The sequence below is a fragment of the Oenanthe melanoleuca genome, chromosome 1A, assembly GCF_029582105.1.
Source record: "Oenanthe melanoleuca isolate GR-GAL-2019-014 chromosome 1A, OMel1.0, whole genome shotgun sequence".
NCBI classification, from domain to species: domain Eukaryota; kingdom Metazoa; phylum Chordata; class Aves; order Passeriformes; family Muscicapidae; genus Oenanthe; species Oenanthe melanoleuca.
Genome location: NC_079334.1, coordinates 51063100 through 51075559, shown reverse-complemented (window position 1 = coordinate 51075559; position 12460 = coordinate 51063100). Strand labels below are relative to the sequence as shown.

The window sequence follows — 12460 nt, the reverse complement described above, 5'->3', positions numbered from 1 at the left end:
TGTTCTCCCCACTGGAAGCCTGAGCTGCCTCCTCCATGACAAAGCCCAGCCATGCTCCTCTGTGCTTTGCAGGTGGCCAAGGATGAGAGTACCCTAATTCAGTGTGGGCTAAAACCTACACTGCTCTCCTCAAGCATACATACAATGTATAGAGCACCTACAAAGGCATGACTGTGCTACTGAAAGGAAGAGTGCTGTCAGGAGATTAAATCCCCATTGGTTAAGCAGGCAGCACTACAAATTTTGCAAATAACATTTGGGCCATGTAATCAATGCTCTGATTAAAGACATTTTTAGCAAATACATTTTTATAAAAGCTTTATATTTACTTACTCTTTAAACTTACTTTTAAGCCATCTGCCTCACCAAGCCTGACAAAGCCCTCACTCCTCTATTTACCTCCATCTGCCTGTTTGAGTTGGTTGATAAATGTTTTCTTCCATCTGTGTTCAAATGATAAGCATTGTTAGTGCTAAGCCTTCCACCTTTCTATCCCATTGGGGTACTAGCTTTCCAATTACCCTCTCCTGCTGTTGTAAACTGATAAAGTTATCAAATTGTAGTCTCAGGTTGGATTGCCACAAGGGAGCTGATTACCTACTCTAGAAAAATATTTTAATTATTGGTTTTTGAGGTCTATGTAATCAGCTTCATTTTTCACATCTAGGAGAAAGATGTCTGTCTCCCTTCTGTTTTTCTTGACATTAAAATGAGATGATTTACAGATTTTGATGGTAATTCATTAACAAGGGCTGAGCTATTGTTGCCCATTACTGTCACTTTTGATTAGTTTAAATGTGGCTATGACCATATTCTTCCTACATAATTTATCTCCTAGAAAAAAACTGCTTCTCTGAATGTCAGAGAAAATATTCAGAGGAACATTCAGAGTTGCCAGAAGAACAAATTTTGGAAGCATCATGAAACTTTCTTTCTACCTCAAGTGGCAGAGCTATGGCAACCAGTTTTATACATCCTTTGAAGCATTTGACAACGGCCACCCTCAGAGCTAGGAAACCAGATTTAACAAATGAAGGGATAAACCCCATAATAAATCAATTGCTGTCAGATACAAAAAGTTCTTGTGACATCTTTTTACTTCATCCTTGCCCTTCCAACTGAAATGGAGCTGCCAAATAGGCTCGTAAGCTCAATATCAGATTTCAGAGAAAATAAAGCACTGATCTACTTTTAACTAGCAAACAAATAAATTAAAAAAGTTTAAGATATGACTGAGTGAATATTTTCATTATGTAGTCAGACAAATAGTTTAAAGATTTAGAATTTTTTCACCTATTTTAGTCTGCATGATCATTACAGGCCTCATCCAGCTTCACAGGAAGCCAAAGTAATGATGGCTGACAGATGGCTGACTTCATCAGAGTCACAGGAAATCCATGCAGGCATTTACTTTCAGATTAACATGCCCTGGGGAAAGCTGAATTCAAGTGGCTGCATTTCATTGGATGCAAGTATTGGATAACTGGTCAACATTACCACAACAGTCTATCACTTAGTTCACAAATTAGTAACGTATTTTCTAGATAGAATGCTTATTTCTGTTACTGAAAAAATCAAAGATCTTGGACTTGATACTTTGTTTTTAAATCTGTTTATTTAGAAAAAGCCTTTCTTTTTACATAGAAAAGATACAGAGGAAAGTAAATGCAGTAGAATACATTACCTTATATAACTGCTATACAATTGAATATTAATGACAAAAGTTTCAGAAAACCTAAATATTATAAAAAGCCACCTCCAAAATAAGACTCTGACACAGCAATAACAAGACACAAATTAAACATTAAACAGCTGTGAATCACAAGTGTGTAGAAAGACACAGCCAATACAAGAAGTCTTGTGCCAAAAGGATGTTCCCATTACAGTATTATGCATATTATGTTCCTGTATACAGCATAATGGAGGAATCAGATAAATTTAATTATTTAAAAAATCTCGGTATCTATTGTATGCCTGCAATTTTTCATTTATTTTTCCAACTTTTCAGAGCAGGAAAACCTTTAAAGTTTTGCTTAAGAAGAAATTCCAATGAGAATGTGTCAAATTCTTGAATTTCCTTGCTTTGTCATGTCTTCCAATGGCCATTATTAGATTATTTTCCCAAAGATTTTGTGAAGGAAAATAAGACAATGTGGAATATTTAATTCAAAGCTGTGAACTGAACCAAGGACTCCTGCATTGGCATCTGTGACAGCTTGCAGAAATCTACAGAGCTCTTCTGCAGTACCTTCACAGCACCTTCCTGTAAACCAGGCAAATTCACCAAGAGTCCAGCAATGGCATGGTGAGGAACACCATCGGGAAGTAAAACTGTCTCACAAATGGGTATAGTGCAGATTAAAAAATACATGTGGGAAATAATGAGAAGACACTTGAATGGCAAGAGAAGAGAAAGATTTATTTTTACTGACTTTCAACTGGTGTTAAGATTGCTTGAGAGACATTCAATACATGTGTAAGACCACCACAGATATGACTACATATGCATATTCTGTCTATCTCACTACCACGCCCTCTCTTCATAAAGGCACTAACTATAAATAGTACAAAAACAGACAGATAAAATGCCACCAAAAAAAAGAGAAAAAAGGATTGCTTGTATGGAGTTCTTGTTTATGTTTGTATACATTCATGCTTTAAATGTACAATTTTAAAATTAATTTAAAAGGTCACCTTTATTTTGGCAATACAACTGATAAAATGAAACATGCAGAACACATAGCTTGACAGAACTCAGTGCATAATTTTGTCAGAATGAAGCAGTTCTTTACCACCCTTCATGAGTTGGGAATACATTCATATTACAAGGCAAAACCCTCCTACCCAAAACAGACAACATCTGGCTTCTGTTTAATTAATCTGTTTTTCCACATCTCCTCCAACATCTTTGGATAGTAAAATCTATGTCTGACCACAGGTTAAATTGTATGGTTATATTTTAACAGTCTTCATAGTGCAGCAAGGCAAGACAGAGCTGCCTGTATTCACTGTTCTATCTCCAGGCTGTCCATTTTTAAGTCAGGGTGGTTTAAAGCTATTCACTTCTTCATAGGTAAGTTCTGTAGAGGGGGTGTAAGGAAGAGAGAAGCATTAGATGATATTTTCTTCAAAAGAAAAATATTGCAGACAAAACAGTTCTACAGATTACACGTGACTTGTAGTTTATATTTCCAGCTTTTTTAGTGCCCAGATCCAATAATAGACTGCATTCACTAGGAACCCTCCTCTTAACCTCAGATTACAAATTAGATTCACAAATACTATGTACAATATGACTGTCCCCTTCAACTAATTACTAAAATACACAGGACCTGAAATGAAAACATCAATTACACTGTCATATGACCTGCAAAAAAGATGTAAAAAAAACAATACGTAATGTAAAATGGAATCTTTAATGTAAAATGTAAGTTAAAATGTACACTTTTAACTATGGAGAACATTCTTTATCATCTCTCAGTCAGTTGCCTTCAATTATATATCATTTGCAATTCTCTGCTAATTCACTGGGATCCTGTGGTTTGTTTTTTTTCTATGTTTTACTGTAGCTGACTTAATTTTATGGTAATCTGAAAAAAAAAAATTATTTTTCTCCTAGAAGCATGTAACAGCTTTCATCAGGAAATTTTACTTCAGGTTCTGTTTTCCAAAGAGTGATGTTTAAGTCATATCAAACTCATGCCTTTTAGCTTATTTATTAAGTAACTCTGTCTGAGACAGCTGCTATGCCTGCAAGCATACCTAGGACTCCTCTAAAAAGTATGTAAAAAATCTTGGGACTCAATCTTGCTTATGCTCTGGTTGTGTAATGCTGTACCACTGTGTACAGCAATGTGTACCAGTTTCAGTGAGGGATTTCTCTGAAGGAAATTCTGTGTGCAGAGCTCCAGGCATTGGAGGATTTGTTAGGTGATTTTGAGTGACTGATTTACGACTATTACGTAAAATTACAGGCAGCCAAGGAGGAGCTACAGCTGACTGAACTTGGAGAAGCCAGTGTCCTCACAAATCAGACACCTGGAACTGTATTAGAAATTATTCTCACTGGCTGTGTGGTTTATGTTAATGAAGCTCTTTACCCACTTCTCACTGCACCTACTCAGCAGAGATAGGTACAAGCTGGAGCAACATCTAAGCAGAGAATGTATAACATTCTCTGAATAGCATATTCTTGGCCTCTAAAATTTTGAAATATTTTTTAACTGATTAAACATGTAAATAAGAAATCTATGAGCTTGGGCTGCAAGCCTCAGTAGTGTGCAATGGAGGCCAAGAAACTCTGAAGTGCATGATATGTACTGACGAAGTGTCTGAACTCTCATTTTACTTTGGTGCTCAGCTCCTCAAGATCAGGTACCACTGATTTTTAAGTTGAACAGAAAAAGAGCAGAAACATGCCATCAACATCTTGAGAAATTGGGTCATATTTCATCAGCACTATGTCATCTATGTTTTATGTCATCTTACTTAAATGTGGCACATGTTGTACTTGAAAATAAAAGGTTTATTCCCCAAGATAAAAATATGGCCAGAGTAAGAAGGAAAAGCAGAAAACTTGCTGTGCAAGTTTGGAGATTTTTGTCTCAGGCCTTTTTTTAAACCTGAATAAATAAGGAATTTGACCTGTAGTTCTGTCAAGGTCAATGATCTAAAAAATGATACATGATAAATGCAATGATAAATAATATGATACTGCCCTTCCAAGAGAATTCACCTTCATGTCTTCATTTCAGTTTAGAAAGTGTTAAGCTGTTAAGCTAATATTGTTCCTGAAATAATTTCAGTGGAGTTTCATCACAAACAGAAATCCTCTTTGTGACTCAGAAATTGTTAAACTTTCCTGTTAAAGACTCAGGCAACTGAAAAAGCAGCAGAAAAAAAATCATCCATTCCTAAGTACAGCAGCAGATGAACACAGCTCTCAACAAACAAGATGTAGGCTGCCAGGTTTTGCAAAGGAGAGCATGTGTAACGAGTAAACAATGCCAGTCAATCCTCCCTGTTTGTACAAACACAGCTTCTACAAAAGCCTTTCCAGGGCTCTAGGAGGTTGATTTATTGTAGAGAGAGCCGTGACCCCACTATTATCTTTCTTTAAGATACATCTGCTGTAAACAGTCTGCTTTCTTCTCTGTAATACCCAGGATAAAACATGGCACAAGTGGATGGGCATGAGTAAGACATTAGAGTACTCTTCATCATAAACCTAACCACTATGATAATGCATTTTTATCAAATCTTCCCCAAGTAAAAGTTACAGAAAATGCAAATAGAAACAAAAGAACATTTATTTTGTAGAAGACATTTTTCATCTTAAGCCAAGAAAGACATTAATTGATAAATAGAAACAATTAGTTTTCTACAACATTATTCTCAGTTTAAAATCTCTAGTAAGGAATTTTTAGAATAATATGTCCTCATTAGACAGTGGTGAAATTGGGTTGTACTTTTCAGTGTACTTGTAATCTAATGTTGAGCCACCTTACTTCCGTGATAATGCAGTGCAATATGATTGTGTTGCAAGCATGGAAGGTTGTTGCAGTGATTATCTAAGAATGGTTTTGGGGTGTCACTCCCAAGTAAAATCATCAACTATCATCTCAAACAGGACAAATAACATGGTGAAGTTATTAATCCCAATTCCTTTGCTATAGAAAGGATTATTAACAAAATAGACATCTCTGTGGATAACATTACTTTCTGGTTCTGGTCAGAACTAGACCAGAATCCCAAGTAGTGTGACTTGCCCCAGGACAGTTACTTCAGCTGGGGATCTGACCTAGAAAACTAAAAGCAAAACTGAATGTGTTATTACCTGGTAGCTAGCATCAGCTTTTAGTTAAGCTTTCACTGGTACAGGGAATCTAGTAAGGAGATGATAGAAGGGGGAGAGTAGGCAAAATTCAGAGAGGAAATGTAAGCCTTTCTGCCTGTCCACTCCCACAAGCACACATATGAACTTATCTTGTTTGCCTGAGGCTTAAAAGTTCAAATTCCTCTGCCTAGAAATGGAGGAAAACTGTTATTTAAGTAAGGCCTTCTTCTGCTACATGTCTTAACTAGTGCCTGCAGTTGTGATACCTTTCCATTCATCTATGGTTCGCTCCTTGTTCTCTATGGACTCGTCGTAGAGCTCAGCCTCAGGTTCATCATCCTGGATCGTGGTACTGTACAAAATAGGGATGTGCAAGTGCTTCCGAGGCAGTGATCCTTTTATCACTGTCTAAAATAAGCATCTTCTCAAGAAGATCTACAGCTAAGGCAAAAACAGAAACACAGTTCAAAGCCAGAAGAGACCATGAGGAAATAAAAGGCCACTGTTTACACACAACCTATTCTCACTCACCTTAAACACAACTAATATTATTGGTAAAATTTAGGCAACATAACAAGTAAGTTTTGAAGATTTTGTACTGTGAGTACAAAGAGAGCTGAAGGGAGCTTCTGGTTTGCTTGTAGCATGCACAAAGGTTCAGTATAGTCAGCTGGAGATTTGATTCATGTCTTCAGCTATCCAAGGACTTCATTCTAAAAAGATCTGTGTGTGCTTATATGGTAATAGCCTGTGTTGTGCATCATGTGCTTAAGTTTCCACTGATCAGAACCAAGCTACGTAAATTGTGAAAAATAAAGTGTGAGATTACACTTCTAATAAGATGCACCAATGCAACGATCAGATGAAAATCCCAAAGCAACTTCACAGGACCAGCATAAACAAAATATGTTTGAAGTTGACATTTGAATTATACTAGAAATGAGAGAGTTGTATGGCTGAAATTAGTTTTTTATGGAAATTTTATTGTAACTATTTCAAATACTATTTTTTTCATATAAGCATTGACATTAATTTGCCTTTAAGCTACTAATATGTAGCATGCACACATGCACTTCAGGCAAATAAATCCCATTTTTTAATATGGAAGTGTTCCAAACTACTTTTATTTGTGAGAGTAAAATTTGCGCTAATACACAAAATGAATTCGAAGCATTTTAACTCACAGTACCTCCCTGTAATGTGTACTTGATGGAACTGACCTGGTGAGGTGCAGTGAGATGACTCTGATGACACAAGTGTCTCCTTTTTATATCACAACAAAAAGTTCACAGAAACATCTCTTTTGCACAGGCAGAACCAACTGATTAAACAGAAAAACTATTATACAGAACCAGACCAAAGGTCTGCCTTAGCCCAGTACCCTGTGTCCAACGATGGTTCATATATTCCCAGGAAATAATACTCCAAAGGGTCATTCAAACAGCTATACTTCCTGGTATGTTCTGCTTGCCAGCAATTTACAGCTCATGGCCTTCCGGAGCCAGAAGTGATGTCTCTAATCTAGACCCCATGACATTTTTATTTATTTCTGCTATGTACAGCTGGCTTTTGCTTTTCATCCATGGGCCATTTCCCTTTAGGAGGTTCCTGTAATCTCCATCAGAAACAAAAAGGCACAGGCCTCACGAAGGAAAAACGAAGGTTATGCAATGCTTTTCTCACCAGTCTGATTATTATATGGGGTCACACAACATGGAACACGAGGAATGCTTGAGTTCCTATGTTAGTGAAAAATTTTATCTGTGTCAGTCTGACTTTCTTACCTAATGGATTGGCACCACGAAACACTGCTTTCAAATCCTGCTGAGGCATATGTGGAAGAGATTCAATGTATTTTCTTGCCTAGAAAAAAGTCAATATACATACCATATCCACAGGGTTAAATTTTGCTCAACAGTAACCACATCAACTCTAAAAAAACAGACATATTTTTTATGTTTCTTATACATGGGAAATCCTCTTTACATAAAACCACAGTGTTTGGCCTTGTTTCAAACACTCACTCCTGTATACTGGACAATAAGCAAGAGAGTTTTAAGCAGGCGCATTTTGGTTTAAGGCTTGAGTGGTAGCACTTTAGTTTTCACCTGTGCTTACTGGTTCATTGCAGTATATCCCCAGGGAACACATGCATGCAACACTCAATCAGAAACTAAATCATCTTTCAGTTACCCTCAGCAAAGTGGTATAATTCAATCTGCAGCCTTCCATCCTCTCTCTTCTCTGGTGAGACACAGCTTCACTAATCCAAAGAATAAATTCTGATATTCCATTGGAACAAGGTTTTCAGATGTTTAACAGAATTTAGAGCTTGTCTTTTCACTGTGGCTGTGAAAGGCTCATCCAAACTCAGCTAGTAAAAACTTGCCCAGATATAGGATCCACAAACATCAGCCTGACGCTACATGAACTACGAATTTTTAGGCTGAGGTAGACAGGTTGGCAAGAGAAGAGGCTGCACACTTGGATCAGACAGAACAGAGGAATTCTAAAAAGGAATTGTCAAAAAATAAGCAGATGGCTATTCCCTAAATCCATGAAAAAACTCAGCTGGTCCTTGGACAAACCCTAACTCTTTTAAAACATGTTTGTGTTACATAGACATCTCTTCACATTTAGCAGTCCTGTTAGAAGGACACTATCTGCAGAAGGCTAATTAAGCATCCTCGGCCTATGGAAAACAGCAACTAATCAACAACTAATCCTAACATGACTGAACAATGATGCTGTGAAAATTACCTCCACTCTTGTCCAGAAAACAACATAGACCTATCAAAGTGCACTTACTAGCCTGCCCCTCAGATTATATACTCACCACAGAAACCTGTGAGAATCCCAATGTTTAAATTATTCTAATATGCAGTTACCATTTAAACATATTTATGAACATGTTCATATTAACATAGAACACTGAAAAATGCCTCAGTAACTTGTGCTGAAACATCCAAGGAGGTTGATCTTTTAGTTTCCAGTTCTTTAATCCTCTACTTATAACTGAAAATAGGCTAAGTATTTCAGCAAATCTCTGATATTGCTGTTACAGGAATGTTAAGAAATTGTCCATGTCTGCAAGCTGCATTAAGAAATATCTAAACAGTAAGGCCAAACTACATGGTAAAGAAGAACTAGAATGAAGAAACTCCCTTGCAGCTGGCAATTACCTCCAAGAAAGGTATGCATCTCCTTTGACATTGCTCCTCTAATCAGGCAGCAGCAGCTCAGAGGTGACCTAGCAGCACTCCCGTTCATTAACCTGGTTTTTGTGTTCTGCCTGTGCTCTAAAGGTATAATTAGCCCAAATAAAATAGTTTCAGTATTCCTGTACCTCACTGATGTATGCTCTGAAACACAAGAAATTAAAAGAACAAAGCATGTACTATTTCCACTAAGTATTTAAGGTGTTACTCTCACAATCAAAAAGCTCACTAGTTGTGGGTAATAACACATTTGCATACACTACTGACAATGTGTTACAGCAAAACCCGTAGGATCTTAGTAACACATGAAGGCTACAAAAGGACCTACGAGACTCTACAAGGACCTACATTTAGGACATGCACAGTCTGAGATTTGTTGGTTGATGCAAGTCCCTAGAAAAAGGATGGATGCTCAGTTAGCCTCCTGCCCCAGCCATTCATAGGTGCTGGGTACCCAAAAACTCTGGGACTGTGTATTGGCCTGTGATGATAAGGTTTCATTATGCTTGGACCTTCTAGAAATACAGGGCTTGCTCTGGCTCTCCTACTGCTCCTGCTTACTTAACCCACTAGTGTATTCATTAGTAAGGTTAAAGGAAAACTGTCAGTATATACACAGGCTGAGAAATAATCATTAGTATTAGTCTGAGGTGTATACAGAAGAGGTTTAAGAAAACAACTGCAGCTCAGGAGGTATCTGTGTGCTGGTGTTTATCTGAACTCTTACACTGTGCCCATCACCTGCCTTTATCAAACAATAGTACATCTCATTCCTCACCTATCCACAGTTACTGCTTACAATGAATCTTCTCAGTGTCACTTAAGCAGAGAATTAAGTGAAAATTGTTCATTTACTAGATTACTATTTTAAAGAAGTCACATAGAAAGTTAAAAAGACCACTCTTAACTATGAATATGATCAAGAAATTGGACTTCATGCAAGCATTTAGAGAGATGAATAAATACAATTTTCAAATTAGGGATCTAAATAGAGCACTGATGCAGAACACACGTTATTTGATTCAGATACATCTGTGTTTAGAAACCTTACAACAATGGAAAACATACAAATTACAGAGACATCAGATTTATTAGCAATAATATAATGCTCTGAGCTGAGCACCAGTTTGATTTTTTTAAATTATAAGAATAATTTAATGATGAGCAATTTAAAAGATCATAAAGACTAATTTCTTAACTCTGCAAAAACTGAGTACATGAGAACAAGCATCAAAATTTATCCAGGTGACATTCTGAATGCTGCCAAAAGCTATTTTTTGAATGGTGACATTCTAGTAGCAAAAACCAGAGATCATTTTAAGGTATTTGCTCATTTCCAAATCAGAGTCTCTGTGTAACACAGGCAGTGACATACAATGCCAGTTAGAGAAAGAATGATAGAAAGTCAGTTAACTGAATGAAGCTGTGAACTCACATGTTCTGATGATATTTTTTTCAGAAGTTCTGAACTGGGTGTGCCCACAATTTCCATTATTCTCTTTAGTTGATCGATATCTGCATAATTTCAGGGAAATAAACAGCACACAGTCCTTCTGGGTTTAGACAGTTAATGACCTTCCATGCACATAACCATGATGCTTAAAACCACTCAGCGAGACAATTCCACCACAGCTCATGGAAAGATATGAATTCATACCCACTTAAGACTAGTCCTGGAGCACAAAATTCTCTACTGTACTATATTAACTTGCCAGGTATGGCAGCTGCCTAAAAAATATTGCTTTTCTGTCCTAGTTCCCAATTTATTACATTCTTAAACTTAATCTTAATAGCATATTAATGTTTCAGTGATCTGAGGGATTTCTGAAGATCTGTCTAATATGATACACAGCTCATAGGCCTAGATTACTAATCTGAAGAGTGGCAAGTGAAAAGTTCTTATTTAGTATCTTTAAATATTTGCTTTATATAGGTCTCAAGATCAAAAACTTTGAAAATGGTAATTTTTCATTGTCACCTAGGACCTGTAAAGTATACTACATTTTTACAGAGATTCAAGATTATTTTACAGCTTTATTTAAATTGACATAATCATATAGTTGTAGACAATATTTTATGACAAAAAAAATCTTATTTATTGCTAACTATAGATATATTGATTTTTCCAAATACCACATATCATGTAATCAAACAGTCTGAGGACAGTCATCTCCCAATGATGATATACCTGGAGAATGCCTGTGGTTACAACAGAGTCTAATGATGCTGAGCACAACAGAAAGGCCAGTGCAATTCTAATGTCATGATGCTTTGCACCCAGCAACAGCTTAGTATTAGCAGAAGTGTTTGTTTTTGAGGGGTTTCAGAGTAGCAAGAAATGTCAATATTCAGTACAGAAGGAATGTGCTTTTGTTTCTCATAATAAAAGCTTGATGCAGTTATTTCCTCATTCCTTAATATGTGTTTTTCTTCAGTTTTCTTCTATTATTTTATTGCTCTCCTCAGAAACATCTCTTTTTTGCTCCTGCCAGCACAGGAAACGCCAATGGAAATCCCTGATGCTCCATCAGGGACCACAGAACAGTGCTGCAGAAAAGAAAAGGCTTTGTTGCTCCTGTGGCATTCCTGGAACTACTTGCTTCTTTTAATATAATAGGACACAACAGACCTATTAATTCACTCATTATTTAAAAGTTAACTCATTTGCATTTTCTGGAACTTTCAGCCTAAAAGCAGTTCTATTTTGTTAAATTGTATTAGCTGATGAAAAAATAGTGCTTTTACTCAGCTTCAGTTTTAGCATATGTTGTTTCAATAACATCCACACATGGAAGAAATCTACCCTGTTGTAACTAGGTTATTATTTAAATACAGATACACAAAAGAATAAATGTAACTTTCTGGTGTTTAGGAACATCTGTTACTGGCTTTTATTCTGCCAGTGGGTCTCATATTCAGTTGTCATATACACTGAACTGAAAGATTAGCAAATTGTTTATTCTTTTACAAGTTTATTACCTCAAAACCATGTCCATAGAAACACTCAAGTCCTTAGGGGAAAAAAAAAAAAAAAAAAGGAAGAAATAGAAAGTATTTTTTTAGTTCCATTTTAAGTTTTATGTTAAGGATACAATCATTTCCTGGAAATAGAGCCTTTCCCTTCAATAGCTCTGCCATGATACATCCAACCGACCATATGTCAACTGCCAAGAAACAGAGACAGAAGTGTGTATAATGAATCAGAGATCCTTAAACACAACTGCTTCTTGGTTAAAACTCACTACATCCAGCTGTAGCAAAATAAAAGCCTTCACATTTTACCTGTTTGATTGTAGTGCATCCAGTTTAACATAATTTCTGGAGCTCTGTACCATCTTGTTGCAACATATCCAGTCATTTCATCATCGGTTTGACGAGCTAAACCAAAGTCTAAAATCTACAGAAT

The 12460-nt window shown here is 36.5% G+C and overlaps 1 protein-coding gene across 1 annotated transcript in view; it reads right to left on the bottom strand.

Annotated features, from left to right (window-relative positions):
* Positions 1–1611: 1611 nt before the first annotated feature.
* MAPK11 (mitogen-activated protein kinase 11) overlaps positions 1612–12460 on the bottom strand; it is a 30829-nt gene continuing 19980 nt past the window's right edge. The window contains 8 exon segments of the mRNA XM_056482536.1: positions 1612–3044; positions 3046–3080; positions 6103–6175; positions 6177–6277; positions 7621–7699; positions 10490–10569; positions 12147–12218; positions 12337–12451. Coding sequence (XP_056338511.1) covers positions 3006–3044; positions 3046–3080; positions 6103–6175; positions 6177–6277; positions 7621–7699; positions 10490–10569; positions 12147–12218; positions 12337–12451 — 594 coding nt within the window. The 3' untranslated portion in view covers positions 1612–3005.